The sequence below is a fragment of the Thamnophis sirtalis genome, unplaced genomic scaffold (assembly GCF_051295495.1).
Source record: "Thamnophis sirtalis isolate CommonGarterSnake01/CBP01778 unplaced genomic scaffold, rThaSir2_p1.2 scaffold_13, whole genome shotgun sequence".
Lineage (NCBI taxonomy): Eukaryota > Metazoa > Chordata > Lepidosauria > Squamata > Natricidae > Thamnophis > Thamnophis sirtalis.
The window spans coordinates 40436431-40463600 of NW_028261393.1; the positions used below are offsets into that span (position 1 = coordinate 40436431).

The 27170-nt window shown below is 45.4% G+C and overlaps 2 protein-coding genes across 3 annotated transcripts in view; one reads left to right on the forward strand and one right to left on the reverse strand.

Annotated features, from left to right (window-relative positions):
- COL4A5 (collagen type IV alpha 5 chain) overlaps positions 1-11436 on the reverse strand; it is a 153734-nt gene extending 142298 nt beyond the window's left edge. Inside the window, exon 1 of the mRNA XM_087727340.1 lies at positions 11262-11436. Within this exon, the coding sequence (XP_087583466.1) occupies positions 11262-11339 (78 nt within the window). The 5' untranslated portion in view covers positions 11340-11436. The remainder of the gene's footprint in view (positions 1-11261) is intronic.
- Positions 11437-14319: 2883 nt separating this feature from the next.
- COL4A6 (collagen type IV alpha 6 chain) overlaps positions 14320-27170 on the forward strand; it is a 212571-nt gene continuing 199720 nt past the window's right edge. For both annotated transcript variants that reach the window (XM_087727220.1, XM_087727221.1), the window contains exons 1-2: positions 14320-14526; positions 14656-14707. In XM_087727220.1, the coding sequence (XP_087583346.1) occupies positions 14516-14526; positions 14656-14707 (63 nt within the window). In that variant the 5' untranslated portion in view covers positions 14320-14515. The remainder of the gene's footprint in view (positions 14527-14655; positions 14708-27170) is intronic.

Consider the following 27170-nt stretch of genomic DNA (forward strand, 5'->3'; position numbering starts at 1 on the left):
GATTTTTTTTTTAGTTCAGTTGCTATCTTAAGTGCTTGGCTGAAAACACCATTCTGTTTGCCTCAAGAGATCAGCCTCCTGCAATTTTTTCCACATCAGTTACATCACCCCCCATTTCAAGGGAGAAGGGTAAGGAATAAAAGCCACAGATGAGAATTCTGTGTTTCTTTTTTCTCATGTCCTGCTTGACCCAGGACAAAGAGTCCAGTTAGTCAATCCAAAGTCCCCCTCGAATCACCAAGAGCCAAATTTTAGTCCTGGCTATGGATCTAAGCTTTCTAAAATAATAAGTACACCAAGTTTTCTACTGCCCAAGTCAAAAGTACTGTCAAAATCTCATCCCCCCCCCCCAACCTTAGAGTTTCTGGACCATGAATTGTACAATTTACAAGATTCCAGTGAAAACCTGTAGCGACAGAGGTTGGAATGTCACTTCTCTGTAAAATAAAAACACCTCCATTCAGGTTCTTGTGAAACATCAGGAGGAATTGGCAGGCAGCTATTGGAATGTCCATTATCTACGAAATAAAAATACCTCAATTAAGGTTCTTGCCAAACATCACAAGGAATTGACAGTCTTGATTTGCAGAATGGAGGTTTCCATCTTTAAGGGTAGCCAGAGGCCACGTTTTTTTTTTAAAAAAAACTTTGACCTTTGACCTTTTATACCTAAAGAACACCTAAAAGAGCTCTTCCATGGAATTGCAGTGTGACAGCAGCCTGGAAGAAGCTAATATCAGCAATGATTTAGCAATGATTCTTTGGATTATGCCCAGAAAATAAATTATGCCCAGAATTGTAAAAGAAATATGCAGGTAATTTTTTGACTTACAACCATTCAGTGACCATTCAAAGTTACAACGGCACTGAAAAAAAGTGAATTATGACCGTTTTTTTCACTTATGACCATTGTAGCATCCCCTGGTCACATGATCAAAATTCAGATGTTTGACAACTTATTCCTACTTATGGTTTCCTCCCTTCGCACATATGTGCTAGTCATTTCCAGCTCTTGGGGGTGGTGCTAATCTCCATTTCAAAGCCAAAGAGCCAGTGCTGTCCGAAGATGTCTCAGTGGTCATGAGGCTGGCAGGATTAAATGCCGAAGGTGCACGGAGCGCTGTTACCTTCCCACCAAAGGTGGTCCCTATTTTTCTACTTGCATTTTTTTTTACATGCTTTCGAACTGCTAGGTTGGCAGAAACTGGGACAAGTAACGGGAGCTCACTCCTAGGGATTCGAACCACCAAACTGCTGACCTTTCTGATCGACAAGCTCAGTGTTTTAGCCACTGAGCCACCGTGTCCCTCTTTATGACAGCTGTAATGGCTTGGGATCATGTTATTACTTTTTGCGACCCTCTGACAAGCAAAGCCAGTGAGGGAGTCGGATTCAACACAGTGGTTCCCAAACTTGGCAACTTTAAGACTTCAACTCCCAGAATTCTCCAGCCAGCAGAGCTGGAGTTGAAGTCCACAAGTCTTAAAGTTGCCAAGTTTGGGAACCACTGACTTAACAACTCTGCTCCAAACTTAACAGCTGCAGGGGTTCACTTAACAATTGTGGCAAGAAATATCATAAAAGGGGGCAAAGCTCACTTAACAGCAGAAATTTGGGGCTCAATTGTGGTTGTAAATCGAGGACATCCGCCCATGATAGCCAAAACTCAGGAGGAGTCTGGTAGAACTTTTCAAGCCAATATTTTGTTTTAATTAAAAGATGCATTTGAAGAAAGCTTGTTAGTAAGAGTCAAATCCTTGTTGTAATTTGGTTTTGCAAGCCAATATTTCCCATACCGCCACCTCCACACCCCTGTATTCTAGTGCAGCCCGGGTTCCAAAGACTATTCAAATAGTCTTTCCTGAAATTACAGTAGAGATACTTGTGAGTTCACATTATTATTCCAAAGAAGACTGATGTGTGTTTGGCACCCTTTATCTGCACTTGCTTCTCATCCTGGAATTCAACTCCAAGAAGAACAGATCTCTGACAGCTGTGCATGCTAAAAAAAACAAACCTTCTGAAATTAAATGTGAAAGGAACTGCAATAAATTAAGGTCTGTTCAACCAAGTTGGGTTCTCACATTTTACTAGGCCAAAATTTGTTAAATCCTGAATTGTTGAATAAACCACAGTTGGTTGCATTTATGTAACATAGGCAAAGGTAAAGGTTCTCCTCGCATATATGTGCTAGTTGTTCCTGACTCCAGGGGGCGGTGCTCATCTCCGTTTCAAAGCTGAAGAGCCAGTGCTATCCGAAGACGTCTCCATGGTCATGTAGACGGCATGACTCAACGCTGAAGGTGCAGGGAACACTGTTATCTTCTCACCAAAGGTGGCTCCTATTTTCTACTTGCATTTTAATGTGCTTTTGAACTTCTAGGTTCAAAAGCCGGCCTCATGACCACGGAGACATCTTCGGACAGTTCTGGCTCTTTGGCTTTGAAACGGAAATGGGCACCGCCCCCTAGAGTCGGGAACGACTAGTGCATATGTGCGAAGGGAACCTTTATCTTCACTCTCCATTATATATGTACAGTAGCCAGAAAGTCAAGAAGGATTAGAGATTCCAAAACAAAAAACAAAAATATAATGACAGTAACTTTATTTTGAACATATAAAGTTGCTACTATGGGGGTGGGGGGTGGGGGGAGAAGTGGGACACCCACAAATCTTTAATAACTTCAGGAGAAATAAGCAAGAAGCCCATTAATAGAGGAACAGAGAAGGGTGGAGTGGAGAGGATTATTAAGGATAGTGTATTTGTTTCCAAATCTCCTGTTGTGAAGGAAGATAAACAATTCTAATCAACTTCTACTTGTAAAATGCTTAGAAAACAAAAGTGACTTTTGTCAAACTAGTTGCAAACTGTTTTAGAAAACTATTACACAATGTAACAAAGCTTCAAATAACAGTACATTTAAACCAGTGTTCTTTTAATCTTGACAACTTTTTCCAAAATATTTCAGTTCCCAGAATGCTGGTTGGGTGGGTGATTCTGGGAGTTGTAGTCCAAATCTTAAAATTGCCAATTTTGAAAAATGATGAATTTCAATAACCAACACAAGTTCCTAGCAATCTTTGTTTAAAGCAGCCATGAAAATGATCTTAATTCTATCCCTGGATTTTAGATTTGTCCACTAACCAGAGTTCTGAGTTTCTAAAAGAGGATTAGTTTTAAAAAGAAGAGAGGAAGACACGCTGGAAAAAGACAGCACAGGAGTCTACAAAATCCATTTAAAGTGTCAGGCAAAAAATAATAATCAATGAAACACATTAATGGCAACCATTGAGTCATAGGGCATGTTAAATGCTAAGTTGTAAAATGCCAGGAAAAGAGGAATTTTTTAAGCCGGTGCTGGGAAAAAAAACCCAGCATAAAAATGATCAGGAAAAACATTTTGGGGACATCATCCCCCAAACTTCTATGCAACTACTGAAAAGACATTTTTCTTTGTAGAAAAATGCCCAGTTTCATTAGTCTCCAGGGAAACTTCTAATCTTAAAAGTTTGGTCACCTACAGACAGTCTTGGACTACAACAGTTCATTTAGTGACTGTCTAATGTTACAAAGTGTGCAAAAAGTGATATGACTATTTTTCACACTTTTGACCACTGCCGCATCCCCATAGTCATTGGATCAAAATTCAAACTCTTGGCAACTGACTCATATTTATGACAGTTGTAGTGTCCCGAGGATTACGTGCAGTGGTGAAATTCCAATTTTTTTACTGCCAGTTCTGTGGGCGTGGCTTGGTGGGTGTGGCAGGGGATGGATAGTGCAAAATCCCCATTCCCTTCCAACTCCTGGGGGAAGGATAGTGCAAAATCCCCACTTCCTCTCGATCAGCTGGGACTCGGGAGGCAGAGAATAGATGCGGGGCGGGGCCAGCCAGAGGTAGTATTTGCTGGTTCTCCGAACTACTCAAAATTTCTGCTACCGGTTCTCCAGAACCAGTCAGAACCTGTTGAATTTCACCCTTGGTTACGTGATCACCTTATGCAACCTTCTGACAAGAAAAGTCAAGGGGGAAGCCAGATTCACTTAACAACTGTGTTACTGACTGAACAACTGCAGTGATTCACTTAACAAGTATGGCAAGACAAGTCATAAAAGGGGACAAAATTACGGAACCTCTCCCTCACTTAGAAATTTTGGACTCAAAACTGTGGTCATAAGTCAAGGACTAGCTGTATGCATGCCTTACAGTCTTTCTCCTTTGAATTTAGCGTGCTTGTATATTTTCCCCCCAGTTCTGATCTTTTGGGCAAGTTTCTGTTTTCTAAGGAAGGGGACTGGGAATTTCAGAACCAGCTGGGTTGGTAGGTGAAAGACATGCTGAATAATAGAACTTGTGTGGAAGGGTCAGCCTTGTTGGTCAAATGTAGAAGCCTTGTCATCCACACCTGACCTACAGAAATAGCTTCTTCTTACACCAGATACAGAGGATATTTTTTTCAAGCAAAACATTTGGCATTCCTGATTGAAAAGAGCACCAAGATAACATCTTGTTAAAGGAATGTGAGTCATTTCTCAGGGTGGATAGAATGTGACCCATAATGCTTTAAAGGCAAAGGTAAATGTTCCCCTTGCACATATGTGCTAGTCGTTCATGACTCTAGGGGGCAGTGCTCATCTGTTTCAAAGCTGAAGAGCCAGTGCTGCCTGAAGACGTCTCCGTGGTCATGTGGCCAGCATGACTAAATGCCAAAGGAGCACGGAACACTGTTACCTTCCCATCAAAGGTGGTTCCTATTTTTCTACTTGCATTTTTACGTACTTTCAAACTGCTAGGTTGGCAGAAGCTGGGACAAGTAACAGGAGCTCACTCCATTATGTGGTGCTAGGGATTCGAACAGCCGAACTGCCGACCTTTCTGGTCGACAAGCTCAGCGTCTTAGCCACTGAGCCACTGCATCCCTCCATAATGCTTTACAAGAGTGTTTTTGAAGCTTGACCACACTAAGGCGTGTGGACTTCAACTCCCAGAATTCCCTAGCCAGCTGAAGTCTCCACAAGGGTGGGTTGCTGAGCTAAAGAGAAATGTTCATCTTTGAAAAACACAAAGTTGAGATGCCTCTCTGATCCCTGGCACCGAAACTCATGACAAACAAAGTTGTAGATTTAGGAAGGAAGCAAAGAGATCTGTGTGAAGTCAAACAGTGCATGAAGCCACAATGTTGTTTGTGGTTTAACTCCTTGAGTTAATCCAGCCAAGTGTGACTTATTCAACAAACAAGTGAACAGAATTTGACCTACTGTAGTTTGATGGGCAAAGCCAGTCATTGTGAAAATTGGAGAACCAACTAAGATCAAGTTTGGCTGTTTCACATTCAAGAGTTATTGAGAATTATTTTAAATTGACTCTCGTTTAATTGACTTTTATTTAATTTAATTCAAGGGAATTGATGTTTTCTTTATGAGAGATCCTTTCCTAAAAATAACAGCATGGAAAACAAATCCTCATTCCTATTTTCTCTACAAGTTTAGGTAAATTCCGTTTGACCTAAACTCTTAAGTCTTGTTTCTACATATCTCCTCAAAGATTTCTTTCCAATTTTCCTCTCTGGCAACTAGAGTTCAGTTGGCAAAAACCCTGAAGTTCAAGAAAGTTCATTTCTTACTTGTCATAACTCAGATGCCAGCAGGCACCTTTCGGTTTTATTTTTATTTTTTTGCATTTTCAGATGTCTGCAGTTTGTCCTTTACTGTGGTGCAAAAGCTCCGATGGGTCCCTGTAAATCTACACTTGAGGCAAAAGCAGGGCACAAACACTGCAAATAAATATTGTGCTTTATTTGCCGTGGGAATATAATCCCACTCTATTGACATTCCAGAGGATCATAAATCTCTTAGCCTTGAGGCTGGAATAACTGGAAGCTCTTGCAGGATGTTAGATGTTGGTGGAATCTATTAAATTCATCACCTCTCTTGCTCTTTTTCCCAACCCCTTCAGTTATAGTCTGCCTTTTTTGGCTTTTAGGATACAGGTAGTCCTCGATTTACAACTGTTCATTTTTGGGGCTGTTTGAAGTTACAACAGCACTGGGGAAAAAAAACAATTTATGACTGTTTTTCACACTTACAAACGTTGCAGCCTCCCCATGGTCACATGATCAAAATTCAGATGCTTGGCAATGGACTCACATTTACGACAGCTGCAGTGGTTACTGGGTCATATGATCCATTTTTGCTGCCTTCTGACAAGCAAAGTCAATGGCCCCAGGATCAGAGGTGGGATTCAGCAGGTTCTGACAGGTTCTGGAGAACCCGTAGCAGAAATTTTGAGTAGTTCAGAGAACCGGTAAATACCACCTCTGGCTGGCCATGCCCCCATCTATTCTCTGCCTCCCTAGTCCCAGCTGATTGGGAAGGAATGGGGATTTTGCAGTATCTTTTCTTTGCCATGCCCACCAAGCCACGCCCATCATGTCATGCCTACAACACCACACCCACAAAACTAGTAGTAAAAATTTTTGAATCCCAACACTGCCCAGGATACTGCAACCATCACAAGTGTGAGTCAGTTGTTAAGCATCCAACTGTAAATCACATGACCACGGGAATGTGACCATGAACATAAGTGTGAAAAATGGTCGTAAGTCACTTTTTTCAGCACCGTTGTAACTTCCAGCATTCACTAAACGAACTGTTCTAAGTCGAGGACTACCTGCATCTTTCTCTCTCTCAAGTTTTGCATTCAGAACTGGAAGTCGGAAACAACCTAAGGCACCTTGAGGATAAAGCCAAGCCTTGTGCCATGTTTCCCTGAAAATGAGACAGGGTCTTATTTTCTTTTGACCCCCCCGAAATAAGACAGGGTCTTATTTTCTTTTGACCCCCCAAATAAATGCTTGGCCTTATTTTCAGGGAGGTCTTATTATTTTTGAGGTGCAGGAGGTGGCGAGCGTGGTCTCCTCATGGCTGCTGCTGTGTTGCAATATTTTCAGGAGGGCTTATTTTAATGCAGGCGCTCAAAAGCCTGATCGGGCTTATTAATCAGGGAGGTCTTATTTTCAGGGAAACAGGGTAGGAGAAAAGAGCCTGGGAAATACAGCTTCATCCCTCCTTCCCTATCTTATAGAGCAGTGGCCCCCAATCTTTTGGGGACCAGGGACTAGTTCCGTGGTGAGAGGGTTTTTTTGCAGACCAGAAGGAGTGTGGTTTTGCATGCTGCCTGCATCCTGTGGATGGGGTTCCACTCGTTTGCACACACTGGGTTCTGGCACGCCACGGACTGGGATTTGGAGACCATTGTTACAGACCAGAGGTCTCCAAGCTTGGCTACTTTAAGACTTGTGGACTTCAACTCCCAGAATTCCCCAGAGCTTGGGAATTCTGGGAGTTAAAGTCCAAAAGTCTTAAAGCTGCCAAGGATGGAGACCAGAGGTGGGTTCCTACCAGTTCGCATCAGTTCGGTAGAACCGGTTCATCAAATGTACTGAACCGGTTAGAAGAGGTTCCACCAGTGGACCCGGAAAGCAGGCCACACCTACAGAAGAGGTTCTAAAAATTTTTGAAACCCACCACTGACACACAAAGACACACAGACACACACACAGACAGACTCACACAGAGAGAGAAAGAGAAAGAAAGGAAGAAAGAAAGAAATAAAAAAATAAAAAAAGAAAGAAAAAGTGAGAGAGAGATGAAAGAAAAAAAGGAAAAAGGGACACAGACAAAAGGAAGGAGAGAGAGAGAGAGAGAGAGAGAGAGAGAGAGAGAGAGAGAGAGAGAGAAAGCACATGGCCGGCAAGCCACTCCCACAAAGGAGGCCACACCCACAGAGTAGGTTCGAAATTTTTTTGAAACCCACCACTGATGAAGTCTTAAGGGACCCCATCCAAAGTTACTTAAGCATCAACCTGAAAAACTTTTTGTCTTCTTCTAGATCAAGGTTGTTTCAGGCTTTCTACATTCATTTCCTCTCCGGCCAACACACGAAATATATGAACTACACTATCGTGAAGCCTCAGCGGGCAAAACTCAGCCGGAAGAAATTGGGAGCCTAAAGGGCTGAAGAAGATTCCCAGATTCCTCTTTGAATTCTTATGATCCTCTCCCCACTTTTGTGAGTTCTGGCCTAGGAGAGCTTGGAACGAGAAGAAGAAAAGAAAGAATAAAACCTTGATGTGTTTGTGACAGCTTCCCATTTTTGAATGGCTTGTTTTTCTGCAAGACGTGGAAGAATTCTGGGAGTTGAAGTCCTCAAGTTGCCAAGGTTGGAGACCCCTGTTGTAGACTACCCACACTGCTATAGAAATATTTCAAATCAAGAGATCTGGTTTTTATGCTCAGCTCTGCTCCTCAATCTTACAGACAAACAATCTTTTCTCTCCAAGCTGCCATCCTTCGCTCACTTCTATGCTTCACTTAGAGGCCAGTTTGTAATACATTACGGGGGAGAGGAGCTGGAGGGGGGAAACTTAGAGGGGGACTCTGCAAGATATGGGAAACCGAAAGCAATAGTTGAGCTGTTCCTAGGCATCTCAAGGCCTTGGTCCTGAGAATGGAATGTAGCACCTATCTATCTACCAACCACAACAGGGACCGTTAGCAAAACATCTTCTCTAAACTTGATGGGACAATGGGAAGACAATGAGGTGGGTGGCTTGGGGAAAGAGGGAAAGTTTATCCTAGTGATTTTCACACTCAAACATCAGTTCTGGCTTCACATTGCTTGCAACCACTTGGCTTTTAGTAAGCGTAACTTTTTCGTCATCAAATGGACTCTTTCCTAAGGGGCCACGTTTGTGCCAGGTCTCCCGTTTCCACTCAATTTTGTTCACAATTTCAAATATCGGTGACCCATACCAGTGTGACTCATTCCTGCTGGATTAACCGTGCACCGGGATACCCAAAGCAGGTGTTACAAACCAACCAACACAGAAGAAAAAGAACTCAAGCTTTAGAAACAGCAGAAGTGGGGTATAGATTCCCTTTCTCTAACGCTAGGAATTTACACTTTATTATGCGCTCCAATTATGCAGAGTAGGTAGTCATACAAAGAATGAATTAATTTGGTCCCCACCCACACCCCATCCCAAACCCTGGGAATTTTAGTGCAGAGCAGATGCCAAACTGAATGGAGTACTTTGCCAGCAACTCCATGTTACTTTTATTACAAATCAGAGGCCTGCTCAATTTAATGAGGTTGACATCTGAATTAACATGCACAAAGTCAATTATTGCACCAGATGGAAACTCCTTGCAGGGAACGGGGTACTATAGAATAAGATAGCCAACACTTTGGTTCTCCTTTAGCAAAGGAATTTCCATAAAATCCCAGAAAACATTAAAGAACTTGTGTTCAAACAGAATTAAAATTAGTTCGTTTTGATCTGTCTTCACAGCAGTTCAGGTTTTGGGGTTGAGGTTCCACAGCCAACAAAAATACATTATTTTCTTAACATGTAAGACATGGGACAAAGTTATTTGCCTTAAATGACAGGGCTTACGCATGGAAGGAGGGGTGGGATGGGGGGGGAGCAAAACTTGTTAAGGAGTAACTAAGCATTATTAAAGCATTTCAGTCTGTGGTCCCAAACTAAGAGAGAAAAAAACACATCCCAAACTAGCCCATAAAATGTGATGACTAATTTCCCATTCATGGCATTAGATATTTAGGGGAAAGGTGCAAGACAAACATCTGGCTGAGTTTTCATTCCTGAAAATAAATAACAAATAAGAGTTCACTACGGATATTGGACCAAAAGTGATTTCAAACATGCAACGCTGCATTCTGCTTTCCATAATGACCATGGCAATTAAACGCTACCTTAAAAGGAGAGAGAGCATTAGTTAATAATACCTATTATTTCAAGGGGGACTGTTAATAAATTACAACTAGGCACAAAAAGAAAACAACTATTTTGATAATCTCTATGCAAAGGAGAAGAGGAATTACGGTTAAGAGGGCGGGAGGAGGGATTACACAACTAGTGAAGTACACATTTTGTAGGTTCCAACGTGCAGGCACTTTATTTTATAACCCCTCCAAGCCATCACAGCACTAATGTCCACTGGTGTTAGTGTCATCAGTGGGTCATAAACAGAAGACACACATTTGCTCACCTACAAGGACCCAATGCAATTTCACTCCACCTTCCATCTCTCAAGTAGTCTAACTTTTAGCAACTATCAGAAAGTGGAAAAGAAGGATACAGACAATTTAAAATCAGGGGGACAGAAAAGCACCATATTTTGTTCCCTCTGGACACCCCAAATGAACTTTTCCAAAGTTTGCACTTTCCCTCCCGCGGTTAGACGGGGAGGAAGCTACATTTGTGTGGGACGCGCACAATCCTGCCACCCAATCTCCTCCTATACACGCACATAGCAAAGCCATACATGTGGGAAAGAAAAGGGAGCATCCTGGAAATTCAGGCATCCTGAACTTTGCTGAAGTTCTCCCCCCCCCCTTTTATTTTAAGATCAGCATCTCTACCTTAAGACACCCTTGCAAACTGTGGGAGAATGAAAGGGGTTCGGATCGGCAGGGCTACTGCCTCCCCTGGCATCCTCACTAGCTGGAGGGGCCAGGCAGGGCCGCTTCCCCCCCTCACCCCCACGCCTTCACTTTCACTTACTAGAAAAGTAACTCGGAGAGAGTAAATGTTGCACGGACGGGAGTTAAGACAAAACCACCCATGCCTTTGTTTGATAAGGACATTCCCGGGAGAGGGAAGACTAGAGGGAGAAGGAGAAGGGGAGAGGGAAGAGATAAGGAGGCTGCCCTGATGCGGCCACCTGAAGGAGTCAGTTATGGGGTGGGGGGAGTGCAGTGCAGGCCCCCTCTGCCCCAAAACTCTCTCTGGCGGCTCCTGCCCTTCTCGGCTCCCCGGCGTGGAATCCAAGCCCATCTGTGCAAAGCGGTGCAAAAGTGGGAGCCCACTGATGTCCCTTTTCTCCGCTCTTTCTCTCTCTCTCCTGCCTTCTTCTCCCCCAGCTCCACGCCGGCTTTTTCCCTCCCTAGGACCCCGCAGGGGCGCCAGGCAGGCTCCGACCCGTTCCCGCGCCCCCTCCCCTTTCCCAGCCTTCCTTGCACCCGCTCGCCTATTTTTAAAAGCAACTTTGCCCAACTTTTCCGGGGCTCTGCAAGACCGTCCCTTGGCAGCCCCCCGAGGCTTCCTCCCGTCCCCCCACCCAGTCCGGCCCCAGCCCCGGCTCAGCCCCACCCGGGGCGGCTCGGACCGGGGTCTTCGCCCACGCGCCCCCTCCCCAGCCCCGCTCTCCCGTCCGGGGGCATTTGAGCACCCACCGCAGCCTGGGCGTCCCAAGCGCCGAGTCCCAGGGCGAGCAGCAAGAGGAGGCGACGGGCGCCCGGGCGCAGCTTCATTCTCCACCTCCTGCAGGAGCCCCGCAGCCTCGCCGGAGCTGAGCCAGCCTTCGCCCACCCCCAAAAAAAGGGGAAAGGAAGAAAAAAAGGCAAAAGCCGAGGGGGATGAAGTGGGCAAGGACTGGGCAGGGCTGGGCCGGGCGAAGCGGCTCTGGGCGCCCGCCTCCGCGCCCGCCTCTGCCTCCGCCTTTCCCGGCTCGGGGCTCGCCTTCGCTCGGGTGCGCGGCCGCGGCCCGGCCTCCCTCCCTCCTTCTCTCTCTCCCCCCGCGCCCCCCTCTCTGGGGACTACTTTGCCTGCCTCTCGCCGCCCCGGCGTCGGCCCGGATTCATGCGCCTCCCGGCCGGCTGCCTGGACGGCCTGCGCCGCTGGCGGATGGGATTTGTAGTCCCGCGGCTGACTCGGAGCGGGAGCCGCTTAGTGGGCCACCAAGCCCCGAAATCCGGGTTGACTTTTTTAAAAAAAAAAAAAAGTTTAAAACTTTTCTCTCCCCCCCCCACTCTTGCTTGCTTTCGTTGCGCGAAGCCGTGGTTTAGCCAGGACTAAGCTGCCATACTGGGGGACTCGTGCGTTGAATTGGGAAACGTTGAGCGGGTTTTGCGCTCAGTTTGGGGACTCGGGAGGCGTTCTGCCCCTTGGGGCTCGAGCCGCAGACAAACAAGCTGTACATTAATCTGTTCTACAAACTCAATAGAATAGAGTAGAGTAAGATAGGATAGGATTCTTTATTGGCCAAGTGTGATTGGACACACAAGGAATTTGTCTTTGGTGCAGATGCTCTCAGTGGACATAAAAAGACAAGATACATTCGTCCAGAATGATAAGGCACAACACTTAATGATAGTCACAGGGTACAAATAAGCAACCAGGAAACAATCAATATCTAACCCGGGTTAGTTCCTTTTGGCAGAAGAGGCGATATAGGGGATTGGAGAACTTGCCGGAGAGAATAAAAGTTGATTTTCTGCGCAAAGTTGTACCCGATGAAAAACGGATCCGTGTTCCCCCCATTCCGACGACCCCAGGCGTCCGTGCTTAAGGAAACCGTGGCTTCGCGTGACTTGCTTTATTAACTTAACCTCTTTAGATGGGGTTCCCACAACCCTCGTTTGTGGATTAGCGTTTTCGTTGGGATTGTTTAAGGAAACCGGCGGGAGAACTACAGCCCACCTTCGGTAGCCCACTTTCACGCGCAACCAAGAACGTTCCTACCACCAGCGGGATGGGGTCAACTCCTTATAGAATAACAGAGTGGGAAGGGACCTTGAAGGTCTTCTAGTCCAACCCTCCCCTGCTTAGGCGGGAAACCCTACACCACAACCCCAGCCGCCCCACGCAACGATTCCAGAAGAGCCTGAAAATCTGAACAAAACTCGCGGAAGGATCCCGTCAGGGGCAAGTCTAGAAAGTTTTCCCAGAGGGAACTTTGAAGGGTTTTGGCAGCCCCGCACCCAATGTGGGTGACCCAGCGCCGTAGAGGGGGGTGGGGATGAGGGGGTGGCGAGAGCCCATCCCAACGGCGGCTGCCTCTCGATCGCTCGACTCTGGTGCGTCTCGTTCGCTTCCACGACTTCAATGTATATATTCTATCGTCTGAGTAAACGGACAGTGAATAAAATCAGTCTGTAAATCTTTTTGGCCTTTGAGAAGCCCGGAACACTGGTCCGAGTTTGAAGACTGAGCCCCCCCCTCCCCGAAGAGGCTGACGGAGGGGGGGTCGTGTCGGCGGTTCAGAAGACTCCCCCTTTCCCCTTATGTTTGCATTCCCACGAGATCCTCGCCCGTCATTCCCGCGAACCACCTGTTCCCCGAACAACTTAGCGCGCAAGATGCGCTGCTCCCTTAGATGGAGATGCCCAAAGTTAGCCGGAGCCCAGGTCCCAATATTTGAGGAGCTGCCCCAGAGAGGAGGGGTTCAAGCTGTTTCCCAAAGCACCCGAGGGCCAGACAAGGAATAGTGGACGGAAACTGACCAAGGTGAGATTCAACCTAGAAATAAGGAGGAACTTTATGACAGTGAGAACAATCAACTCATGGAGCAGAAGTTTCCTTCGGAAGTTGTGGGAACTTCATCACTTCAGGAAGAGATTGGACTGCCATTTGTCAGAAATGCCGTAGGGCAGTGGTCCCCTAACTGGGGTCCACACCCCACGGGGGGATTTGATTTTTAATGTGGGGGGAACTTGAACCTTGTTTAAACCAAGTTAATGGCCTTTTAGGCTTCTTCTGCGTGAGTAGAGTTCGCTTTTTGAGTAAAGTAAGAATTATATGTCACGGGGGCATCAGGATTTTAAAGACACTTAGGTGGGGCATGGCTAAAAAAAGGTTGGGAACCACTGGTGTAGGGTCTCCTGGTTGAGGGGGGGGAATTGGACTAGATGACCTATAAAGAGCCGAGGTGGCGCAGTGGTTAAATGCAGCACTGCAGGCTACTGCTAGATCAGCAGTTCAGCGGTTCAAATCTCGCCGGCTCAGGGTTGACTCAGCCTTCCATCCTTCCGAGGTGGGTAAAATGAGGACCCAGATTGTTGGGGGCAATATGCTGACTCTCTGTAAACCGCTTAGAGAGGGCTGAAAGCCCTATGAAGCGGTATATAAGTCTACTGCTATTGCTATATAAAGTCCCTTCCAACTCTGTTAATCTGTTAATCTCTTGCGGGGGGGGGGGGGTTGTCTTTTGAGACGTTGCAGGAGCCCACTAACCCCGACCTGGAGAAGGCGGCGGAAAGCCCCCCTCCCCCGATCCTAAAGGAAAGGGGTGGAAAAGGCGCCCCGCTCAGCCTGGTTCCCTGCCAAAGGCTGCGGGCACACGCAGGTGTGGACGGACCAAGCCGGAAACTGGCATGCCTGGAAGAGGCGGGGGGGTGGGGTGGGGTGGAGGGAGGAGAGGCCGAGGCGGCACTGCGGCTGCTTGGAGGGGCGGCGGCTCCGCCCTCGTCCCCCCGCCCCCGCCGCCTCTCGGCCGCGCGGCTTCAGCGCGGAGCGATCGCCGGGCTCCTGCGGGGCTGCCTGTCTCCCCTGCTGCTCGGCGAGGGCGGAGACCACTCTTCACGTGTCCCGCCCGCGCGTCCCCACGACCGGCCCTCCCCCTCTTCCCCCCTGGGTCGCGGAAGGGGCTCCAGAACCGCGTTCTCCCCGCGGGGTTCCAGCCACTGCCCCGCGGCTCGGCAGTGCCAGCATGTTCGCCCGGTGAGTGCCCAGATCTAGAGGGAAGGAAAGTGGGGAGGGGGACCAGAATATTTTTTGGGGGATCACCTCTGCCGTGGGAAAGCGTGACATGTTGACCCCCCCCCCTTCTTTTTTATGTTCGGTTTGCAGTGCGCCTCTATTGCTGATCGCCCTCTGCCTGGCAGCGCATCCCGTCCACGGGGTAAGTTCTCTGGGCTCAGGACCACCATAGAGTGTGGGAGAGCGCGGGAGGGTGACGGGCTTCTGGGGGAAGGGGGTGTCCCACCCAACCCCCCCTCCCCACTTGGCCCCTGGCGGATGGGAGGAATCCGTGGGCTCCTCCGGAGGTGGAAGCGCGAGGTGGGTGGCGGGAAGCAAGGGAAAGTTGGCACCCTCCTTGCCACTTGGTTCAAAGTTGAAATCCTGGGGAGGGGGGCCGGCAGGGCCCCCAATGTGATATGTGGGGCTCAATCCCCCCTTCCCTGGGGCTGGCTGGAGGGTCGCCTTCCCCCTGCAGACCCCTGCAAACTCCCAAATCAGTAAGGGCACCTAAGGAAAGATGGAACGTTTATTTTTGTAATTGAAAAATAATAAAACCCTTTTTAAAAAAGGATTGCTAGGAATATGCACAACTACACTATTGTTTCCCCCCCCCTGCTGGAGCACGTGGACTTGGCTGAGGTCCAAAATGCCTGAGGCCACCACCTCCTGTCAGTTGTTGCCTTCTAAGCCTCTACTCCCAAGTAAGCTGCAAGAAGGAGCAGAGGCTGGCAAGGTCTTGTGGAGACTCCCCCCCCCCCTTGCCTCCCTGGCTCTGGGTTTCCTTGACCTCTATGCTTTTTCCTCCTTTTCCTCCAGGGCCTCACTTGGCCCACTGAGCCTAAAATGCTCCCTGGAGCAGGGCTGCCCTGCCAGGTTGGGCCAAAGTGAGGGTTGTGGGTCTGTGTCCAACACAAACACACTTGCAAAGGTGTTGAGGAAGAAAGGCCCCACTGGAGTGAGAACTGGGAGTTTAAGCTCTCTCCACTTTTCATCCCTTGATGGTTTCCAATGATGGTGAATATCAAAACTTTTTACTACCGGTTCTGTGGGTGTGGCTTGGTGGGCATTGCAGGGGAAGGATACTGCAAAATCTCCATTCCATCCCCACTCCAGGGGAAGGATACTGCAAAAACCTCATTCCCTCTCCACTCCAGGGGTAGGATACTGCAAAAGCCCCATTCCCATCCCATTACAGGAGAAGGATACTGCAGAAGCCCCATTCCCTCCCTACTCCAGGGGAAGGATACTGCAAAATCCCCATTCCCACCCCACTCCAGGGGAAGGATACTGCAAAATCCCCATTCCCTCTCCACTCCAGGGGAAGGATACTGCTAAAGCCCCATTCCCTCCCCACCCCAGGGGAAGGATACTGCAAAATCTCCATTCCCTCCCCACTCCAGGGGAAGGATACTGCAAAATCTCCATTCCCATCCCATTACAGGAGAAGGATACTGCAAAATCCCCATTCCCTCCCTACTCCAGGGGAAGGATACTGCAAAATTCCCATTCCCTCTCCACTCCAGGGGAAGGATACTGCTAAAGCCCCATTCCCTCCCCACCCCAGGGGAAGGATACTGCAAAATCTCCATTCCCTCCCCACTCCAGGGGTAGGATACTGCAAAAGCCCCATTCCCATCCCATTACAGGAAAAGGATACTGCAAAAGCCCCATTCCCTCCCTACTCCAGGGGAAGGATACTACAAAATCCCCATTCCCACCCCACTCCAGGGGAAGGATACTGCAAATTCCCCATTCCCTCTCCACTCCAGGGGAAGGATACTGCTAAAGCCCCATTCCCTCCCCACCCCAGGGGAAGGATACTGCAAAATCTCCATTCCCTCCCCACTCCAGGGGAAGGATACTGCAAAATCTCCATTCCCTCCCCACTCCCGGGGAAGGATACTGTAAAATCCCCATTCCCACCCCACTCCAAGGGAGGGATACTATAGAATTTCCATTCCCTCCCCACTCCAGGGGAAGGATACTGCAAAATCTCCATTCCCTCCCCACTGCAGGGGAAGGATACTGCAAAATCCCCATTCCCTCCCCACTGTGGGGCCAGCCAGAGGTGATTTTGCCAGTTCTCAGAACTACTCAAAATTTCTGCTACCGGTTCTCCAGAACCTGTCAGAGCCTGCTGAATTTCACCTCTGGTTTCCAAGGGTAGGAAAAGGGGGACCCCTAATATCAAAGATGATATGATTTCCTGATGAGGAATGGAAAACAGGCTATAGATAGTGCTCAACTTCCATCCATTCGATTAGCGACTGTCCAATGTTACAACAGCACTGCGGAAAAGTGACTTACGACCCTTGCAACATCCCCCCTGGTCATGTGATCAACATTCAGCCGCTTGGCCACTGATTCTTATTTATGACAGTTACAGGGTCACCTGATTTTCTGTGACTTTCTGACAATCAGTGGGCAGATTCACTTAACTGTGTATTAAATTAACTGCAATGATTCAATGAAGTGGCAAGAAAAGTGGCAAGAAAGGTGGCAAGAAAGGTGGCAACTCACTTCACAACTGTCTCACTTACGTAGCAACAGAATTTTTGGGCTCACTTGTGGTTGTATGTCGAGGACTACCTGTATTTCAGTATACGCTTTATTATGCCAGGAATATGCATTCATTTATTTGTTTTGTATTACTACTAATACAATTTTAAAAATCTGCCCTTCCTTGAAGGACATTAAGGGGAGGAATTTGTTAAGTTGGCAAGTTGTTGCTGATTTCTGTGTATCCACCTTACATAGAAATCAGCAAGAACTGATTTCAACAGTTGTTGCTGTTACGTTGCAACAGCTGTAACAACAGTTATAACTGGCAACTCCAGTAGAGCCCAACATTGTTGTTGTTAAGTGAGAAACTTATTAAGTGAGTTTTGCCTCCTTTTATGACTTTTCTTGCCACATGTGTTAAGTGAATCACTGAAGTTGCTAAATTAGTAACACAGTTGTTAAGTGAATCTGGATTTCCCATTGTCTTGGCTTCTCGGAAGGTCGCAAAAGAGGATCATGTGACCCCGGGACACTGCAACCATCATAAATATGAGTCAGTAGTTAAGCACCCAAATTAAATCACATGATCATGGGGATGCTGCAAATGGTCATAAGCATGAAAAATGGTCATAAGTCCCTTTCTCGGTGCTGTTCTAACTTTGAATGCTCTTTAAACGAACTGTTGTAAGTTGAGGACTGGCTGTAATAAATAAGATATTATTTTTTTAAAATAATAATAATAATAAGATTTAAGATTTAATTTATTTGTATGCCGCCCTTCTCCGGGAGGGACTCAGGGCGGCGAACAACTCAAAAGGGGAAAAGGGGGATACAAACACAATACACGTAATTAAAATACACAAGAGTCATACAGCCATACAAGTCGAGAGGGGAGGGGAACTCATCAACCCCAGGTCTGCCGGCACAGCCAGGTTTTGACAGCTTTCCGGAAGGCCTGGAGAGGGGTGAGGGTCCGAATCTCCGCGGGGAGTTCATTCCAAAGGTATGCCCACTTGTGGCTTACAAGTTCTATTATAAATACATTTAGGGTAAGATTTTCTTTGAAATAACTACTAGGAGCTTCCAGGGTCTAAGCCAGTGTTTCTCAACCTTGGCGACTTTAAGTCCTGTGGACTTCAACTCCCAGAATCCCCCAGCCAGCTCTGGGAGTTGAAGTCCACAGGACTTAAAGTCGCCAAGGTTGAGAAACACTGGTCTAAGCGTTGAGCTCAGCAACTGCTTGAAAAAGTTTTGGCTATTCTGAACTCTGGTAGCAAAATGTATTGTGCCAATCTTAGTTGTATTCACAAAGTGTGTTAGGAACTAATCTGTGGTTAGTCTCGGCTTCTCTAGTTAGCTAAAGGTCAAGCATACAGGGAGTCCTCGACTTACGGCCACCATTGAACCCAAAATTTATGTTGCTAACTGAGAAATTTGTAAAGTGAGTTCTGCTCTCTTTTATGACTTTTCTTGCCAATCCCTGCATTTGTTAAACATGGTTGTTAAGTGAATCAGGCTTCTACCTTGACTTTGCTTGTGAGAAGGTTGCAAAAGGTTAATCATGTGTCCCTGGGACACTGCAACCATCATAAATGTGGGTCAGTTGTCAAGCATCTGAATGTAAATCACATGACCATGGGGATACCGCAAGGTCATAACTGTGAAAAATGGTCAGAAGTCACTTTTTTCAGTGCTATTGTAACTTTGAACGGCCACTAAGTGAACTGTTGTAAGTTGAGGACTATCTGTAATGTGTGAACCCAGCAATTGGGTAAATTCAGTTAGTCATTATCCATATATGTGGGGCTTATGTGGGCAAGTACAGTCTTGGTAAGAGATTTTCTTCACACATTACCTCTCATTTTCCCTGAAAAGGATCCATTGTCAGGCTTTTAAAAAAAAATCAAGCATACAAGAACAATATATGGAGACTCTAAAAAGAGTGCAGAGAAGAGCAACAAAGGGGATTAGGGGACTGGAGACTAAAACGTACAAAGAACGGTTGCAGGAACTGGGTATGTCTAGTTTAATGAAAAGAAGGACTAGGGGGGACATGATAGCAGTCTTCCAATCAATATCTCAGGGGTTGCCACAAAGAAGAGGGAGTCAAGCTATTCTCCAAAGCACCTGAGGGTAGAAGAAGAAGCAATGGGTGGAAACTAATCAAGGAGAGAAGCAACTTAGAACTGAGGAGAAATTTCCTGACAGTTAGAACAATTAATCAGTGGAACAACTTTCCTTCAGAAGTTGTGAATGCTCCAACAGTGGAAGTTTTTAAGAAGATGTTGGATAACCATTTATCTGTAGTCATGTAGGGTTTCCTGCCTAAGCAGGGGGTTGGACTAGAAGGCCACCAAGGTCCCTTCCAACTGTGTTTATTCTATTCTATTCTATTCTATTCTATTCTACTCTACTCTACTCTACTCTACTGTATTCTATATGGTACCAAAACGTGTGCAGAAATGCATCTTTAAAAAAAGTTCAATAACTCCTTTGTGTCTTTTTTGTCTGTATTCTTATAATCTTCTCCAAAGCTATGGGCCAGAATATTTGCCTCGGCATAAAATGACTAGGTTTCACTTCCATTTCAGGTCTTCAGTCCTACCAACTGGGCTTGTTGGAAGTTAATTTCTCAGCATCTGGAGGATGGCAGGTTTCCTGCTTAGGCCTCATGCAGTCATCACACAAGTGAAGTGTGCAATGACAGAAGGATGCATGCAGTAGTGTTTTGACACCTTCGTGGCTTCTGACAGTGGCTTTCTTCTCTGGAGAAACCATCAGGCTATACTGGTAGAATTACCTACTGCAAAGGTTACAGTAAACACACCATACAATATATGATTGCAACAGAGACCAGAATAGGGATTGTTAAGCAATTTGGTTGCTAAGCAAAGTTATATGTGACTGCGCTGATTTGTTTTGCAGCACTCGTTAAAACAAATCACCCAGTTTCTCATTAACAGTTGAAAGCCAGCTGAGAAGGTCACAAATTGCAATCCTGTGACCCGCGACTCTACAACTGTTGTAAATACACACCGGCAGCCAAGTGCCCAAATACTGATCAGGTGACTGTGGGGATGCTGTGGCCATCACAAGTGTGAGGATATGTCACTATTTTTCAGTCCTGTTACAGCAGAGGTGTCAAACTCACTTTCATTGAGGGCCGCATCAGGGTTGTGTTTTTTTTAAAGAATTTACTTTTTATTTTTGAATAAACACAGACAAAACACCCCCCCCCCCCCGCACAAAACCATCTTCCATTACAAATTGTAGAAAGTATGTCGATTGGTGTTGATTCGCATCAGGGTTGTGTTTGACAGGGGGGCATGGCCAGCTTGACACCACCCCTGTTGTGTGTGCTGGTGTTGGTTCGAGCTTCTGCCAGTGAAAATGAGCTCCCAAGTTCCGTTTTCGGCTGCCACAGCCTCCTGCAACCCTCTGGCAGTGCTTGGGTGCCCGTTTTCGCTGGCAGAGGCACTGCAGGCTAGTCATTCACTGTTTCCAGGGCGGCCCCATGGGCTAGATCTAAGTATCCTGCGGGCCGGATCCGGCCCCTGGGCCTTGAGTTTGACACTCCTGCTTTGAATAGATGCTGAATGAATGGTTGTAAATCCAAGATAACTGTAGGGGGTTTCCTATATCAAGCACCTTGATTTGGGCTGCAGTAGGTCAATGACTGATTGTGTTAGTCATCCATTCAGACAGCTGTGACCAACTAACCATGGTTGCAATCTGTTGGGCAGTTTGTGTGTATGTAAGCGTTAATATGTTACAAATGAGCTACAGTGTTTTATTTCCTTTCCGCTGTACAAGGCTCTTGATGTGACTCTTGGTTGACTGCTGTGGTGCACCAGAAGACAACCACAAATGGATTTTTGTAGGCTTGTCAACTCAAATCTTGTGCTTCTCCATTTGTACAACCTTAATAAAATCAACAGTCTAGATTTAACATGTGCATACAGGTAATTCCTTGACTTACAACCACAATTGTGACCAGAATTTCTGTTGTTGTTTTTAAATGATTAGCACACCTGATTTTGCAAGCTTTTTTTTGCTATGGTTGTTAAGTGAATCACATGGTTCTTAAGCGAGTCTGGCATCCACCATTTATTTTACTTGACCAGAAGGTCATGAATGGGAAAGAGTAAAAGGGAAACAATTCCTAGAAATACCAATAACAATGGAAGCATTGACACATCCAAATATCAGTAACATGAAGAATACTCTTGGATATAAAGTTATCTTAACAGAAAAGGGAGAACTAAAATGAAAAGTAGAAGAACAAGAGATTGATATAGGTTGGTTTTCGCAATTGCAAATACAATCAAGATATGAAAAAGATAAAAGGTAGTATGGTTTTAACCTGGGAAACTCAGAGTTGGATAAGATACTTATGGAAACAGAATAAAGAATAATTAAGAAACTATATAACTATTTATTAAGAATTAGACTAGAAGAAGAAGTGGTTAAAGATACAATGTTAACTTGGGTAAAGAATTTTGGTTACATGACTGAGTTAGAAAAGTGGCAACAACTATGGGAAAGGAATTATAAACTAACCATGTCAACAGCCTATAAATAAAACTTATACAAAATGTTTTATAGATGGCACATGTCACCGGAAAAATTAGCAAAGATGTTTAAAGACAAGTCAGCGAAATGTTGGAAATGTGAGCAAGCAACAGGTTCATATTATCATATGTGGTAGAAGCAAGGAAATACTAGACTAAAATAAGAACATGGCTAGAGAAAATGTTACAACGAAACATAGGATTTAGGCCAGAAACATTTTTATAGGGCATTTTTCCAGAGAAAAACAAGAGAAAGGATACTGATTTGATTATACTTGTAACTACAGCAGCAAGAATTGTATTTGCCCAAAATTGGAAATCAAATAAGTTACCAACAGATGAAGAGATAATAAAAAAAATATTAGACTGTGCAGAGATGAACAGATTGACTTTGAAAATAAAGGATAAAGAAGAATCGGTGTACTTAAAGACAAGGGGAAGATTTTATGACCGGCTAGAGAAAGGAATCTAGAAAAGAAAGTAAGGGGAAGATACAGAACCCAGACTATACAGTATTAAATGAGAAAGGGCGGGAAGAGGGGGAAAACAGAAAAGAAAATACTAAATATACAAGTATATATTCAAGAATGAGATATAAAGGGGGAAAAACATAGTTAGGATAGATTAGGGAAGGGAAGGGAATAAGAAATGATACTATACTATATTTGAGTTTGTGGAAATACCATCCCTTGGTATCCCTTTCTTGGAAATACCAAAAAAACATAAATTGAGATTTGAAAGAGACACCTATAACAACAAAAGAAATGGAGAGAGGAAGGGAGGATGAGAGGAGGGAAGGAAGAAAGACATAAGGAGAGGAGAAGGGAAGGGAGAGAAAGAGAAGGAGAGAGGGTAGGAAGGGGAAGTGGAAGAGTAGGAGTAGGGGGAGGTAAGGGAAGAAGGAAGAGAAAGGCGAGGAGGAAGGAAGAAAGTAGAGAAGGGAGGGGGAGAAAAGAAAGGAAAAATAAGGTGGTATTAAAATAGGCAGAAGGGATGGTAAATAAAGCAACCCAAACTGTATATTATAATATTTTAAATGGAATAATAAATGTATAACAATGACAAAGGTAAAGAAGAAGAATAACTATATGAATGTATACCTGTAATTGTATGTAAGAGAATAAAAAATAAAAAACTTATCAACAAAAAAAGGGGGGGGAAAGGAAGCCATGAATGGCGATCATGTGACCCCATTGTAACCATTGGTGCAACCGTTGTAAATACACACCAGTTGCCAATCATCTGAGTTTTAATCACTTGACTGTAAGGATGTTATGATGGTTGTAAGTTCAGTACCGGTTGTAAGTATCTTTTTTTCAGTGCTTTGCAACTTCTAATGGTCGCTAAATGAATGGTTGTAAGTAGAGGACTACCTGTATGTCAAGCATGTAGGTATTTTGCCATTTCCTTCCAGACTGGATTTGCTCATTAATTTGCCTCTATTTATACAAACCCAGCTACCTGGGTTAAATTATGGTCCAGGATGTTGCATGAAACCAGCCAATATGATTAACCTAGTTAACTAGAATGAAGTTGTTGTTGTTGTTAGTTGCGAAGTCGTGTCCAACCCATCGCGATCCCATGGATCACATTCCTCCATGACTTCATGTACCATCCTTTAGAGTCCATTTAAGCTCATGCCGACTGCTTCAGTGACTCCATCCAGCCACCTCATTATCTGTCGTCCCCGTCTTCTTTTGCCCTCAGTCTTTCCCAGCATTAGGCTCTTCTCCAGTGAGTCCTAACTTCTCATTAGGTGCTAGTCATTCCTGACTCTACGGGGCAGTGCTCATCTCTATTTCAAAGCCCAAGAGCCAGCCCTGTCCAAAGACATCTCCATGGTCATGTGGCTGGCATGACTCAATGCCAAAGGTGCACAGAATGCTGTTACTTTCCCACCAAAAGTGGTCCCTATTTTTCTACTTGCATTTTTACTGCTTTCGAAGTGCTAGGTTAGCAGAAGCTGGGACAAATAATGGGAGCTCACTCCATAACATGGTACTAGGGATTCGAACTGCCAAACTGCTGACCTTTCTGATCAACAAGCTCAGCATCTTAGTCCCTGAGCCACTGCATCCCACTGCTTGTGTATAGGTAGCATGAAATAAACTCGTACTTTTGGATCCTATCTTGGTCTCTTCCGCCTCATGTTAATAGAGAAGGACCAGAAGAACATGGAGATATTTGAATTTTAACCCATTGATGCAGAAGAAGCAGGAAAAAAACAACAACTCTAAACTAGAAATGGATTGCAGTCCAGTAGCATCTTAAACCACATAAATTTAATCTTTTTCTCCAGAATTTTTTTATTCTCTTATGTACCATTTTAAGTATACATTCACATAATTATTGATTTCATTTGATAGGTTATAATATACATATACAACAGTGGTGGGTTCCGGATTCCGTTGCGACCAGTACAGTTGCAACGGGGCCCGGCATCCTCCACATAAACGCACATGCATCTTACCCTCCAGCGATGCCTCTGTGAGCCTCCATGATGCTCCAGCTGCTCAGTGGAGCATCGCACAGGTGCTGTATGCGCCATACGTGTGCACAGAAGTGCCAAACACTTTAAAGACAGATAAGGACGACGGGCGGGCGGGCGGGCCCTCCGGAGCACCGTACTGGAATGGTATCTGGTGCTCCGAGCAGGCACCGGTACACCCGTACTGGGGCGTACCACCTGCAACCCACCACTGATATACAGTTTGGGTTGCTTTGTTTACCATCCCTTCCTCCTGTTGTGACACCACCTTATTTTCCCTTTCTTTTCTCTCTCCCTCACTTCTCTCCTTCTCTCCTTTCCTCCTTCCTCTTCTCCTTCCCCTTCCTTCTTCCCTTCCCTTTCTCCTACTCCTTCTCTTCCTCTTCCCCTACCTACCCTCTCTCCTGTTCCTCTCCCTTCTGTCATCCTCTCCTTCTCTCCTTCCCTCTTTCTTCTTTCCCCCATCTTCCTTTCATTCTCTCCCCCCCTCTCTTTTCTATTATTGTAGGTGTCTCTTTCAGGTCTCAGTTTATGTTTCCTTGGGGTGGTATTTCCGCAAAGCCAAATATAATTGATATCATTTCTTATTCCCTTACCTTCTCTAATCTATCCTAACTATATTCCCCCCTTTGTATCTCTCTGTTGTATATATATACTTATATATTTAATATTTTCTTTTCTGTTTTCCCCTTCTTCCCCCCTCGCCCGCTTTTCCATTTAACAGTGCATCACCCGGGTTCTATATCTTCTCCCTACTTTCTTTTCTAGTTTCCTTTCTCTAGCCAAACATGAAATCTCTGAAGCTTGGCTAGATCCCAATATTTAGATTTAGCATAAACTGTATGTTGCTTTACTGTGAGCCCTTTGGTACAGCTGCTGCACCAGCCTCAAAAGCTTTCCTGCCCTGGACTTCACCTCCCACACTAGCCCAGCTTCTGAACTTTCCGTGGCTTGCGACCCTCTTGCCCTTGCAGTTGTCTCCTTCTGGTCCTGTTCCAAATGAGAAGAGAGAAGGCTTGTTCCAGTCCTATTATTTAAATCACCCTATTCTGGTGTTATAAATAAATTCCGCTGATGGTTGATACTAAGCAGCTTTTCTTTGGACAGAAGGCCTCTTCAGGGTCCTCTGCTTGGTGAATTTGGAAAATGTGATCTTGTGGGTAGCTGGGCCTTAGATCCAGATGTTTCTGAAGTTGTCACTTGCTGTGTCATAGTTAGTTTGTGTGTGTAGGTGGGTGTGTTCTGCTTCTATTCTTAAACAGGCACTTCAGCGGATAGCAGTATAGAGGCCATAAATGTCAGGACTACATAAATAGTATCTGGGGAACCCAGATATTTTTCTTAAATAGTTTTTATTGAACATTTTCAAGTTTAAAATCACAAATTAAAAAAATGAAAAAGAAGATACTCCTTTTTTTGTATACATTTTTTTATTTTTTCATTTTCATAACATATAACCACATGTATACTATTATAGAGCCAACATTGTATTGTATTATTAAATGTTTACCTCAATTCATCTTACCATCAACTCCCCAAAACAATTATTGGCTCTTCTGCTCTCCATACACCATATTTGTATCTTATCCACGACTCTCTCCCTCTCTCCTCCCCCTCCCTAACTCCTTTCTTCCCTTTGTCATCCTTCTCTTCAAATGAAGATACTCCTTGTTAGTCATGTTCAGTGTAATCCTCACAGAATCCCTTTCCAAACATAGATATTCAGGGAGTTATGAATTGGACAAGTCTGCCTTTTTTCTCTGTTGCAAATGTTACCCCCTACTTAGCTGTGGTTGCAGCTGCTAAACTTCTTTAACCAACTTTCAACTTCATTTCATTAGGCACCAAGTTATTACTTAACTCCTAAGGCAGCATTTCCCAAATGGTCCACTTCCAGAGATGTGGACTTCAGCTTCCATAATTCTCTTCTTTTGCTAAGAATTCTGGGAATTGAAAGCCACATATCTGGTGCTCTAGAACAGTGTTTCTCAACCTTGGCAACTTGAAGATGTCTGGACTTCAAGTCCCAGAATTCCCCAGCCAGCGAATGCTGGCTGGGGAATTCTGGGACTTGAAGTCCAGACATCTTCAAGTTGCCAAGGTTGAGAAACACTGCTCTAGAGCACTTCAAACTTTTTAAACGGGGCTGATTCATGGTCTCTCAGACTGTTGGGGGGCTGGACCGGCTGGGTGGTCATGGCTAGGTGGTCATGTGACTGGGTAGAAATGGCCAATTTAGCAGTTCATTTTGCCTTTGTCCTTGCTGTACTTGCCCCACCCCTATTCACCCACCAGATCATATGACTGTGAAAAACATCCTGAAAGGCTGTTTTTAAAGCATTTTTAAAGTCTTTTAAAGACTTTACAAGCTGGCAGCACAGTTGCTTTTCAAGCCAGCAGCAGCCCCTCCCCTGCTCACCCCCCAGCCCTGGGTCACATGGCTGCACTGGCGAGATCACCCCTAAGTCAACTGGTCTTCTCCAGCACTCTTCGGCCTTACTTTTGGCAACAGTGGTGTGATCAGAAGTGCAGCTCAACCAGTGAAATAACTAACCAGAAGTGCAGCTGGAGTGGATGCTTGCTGAAAGATAAGGCCGACGGTGAGGGGCAGGGTGAGGGGCAGGACTGAATCCCACCACTCTGCAGGCTGGATCCCTTGCATTGGTGGGTCGTATCTGGTCCACGGGCCGTAGTTTGAGGATCGGTGCTCTAGAGCAAGAGTTTCCAACTTTAAGATTTATGGGCTTCAAGCTATGCTGGCTGAGGAATTCTGGGAATTAAAATCCTCAAGTTCATAAGGTTGCCAAAGTTGGAGACCCCTGTTCTAGAAAACTGTTCTAAGCCCTGCATGACCTTTCTCCTATTTATAGTCTGATGCTTCCTTGCCTGGGAATTATTCTCTACCACTTACTTTAAGTAAAGATCTCCAGTTTGATTTCCCTCCACCCTCTTCTTGCTCGTTATGTTTGAAGCTTCTGCTAAGAATAGTTCTCTGGCATCTTTCCCATTGCTCAAAATTTGGCTTTTCTTTGCAGATGATCTCTAGTTTCCATGTGATTGTT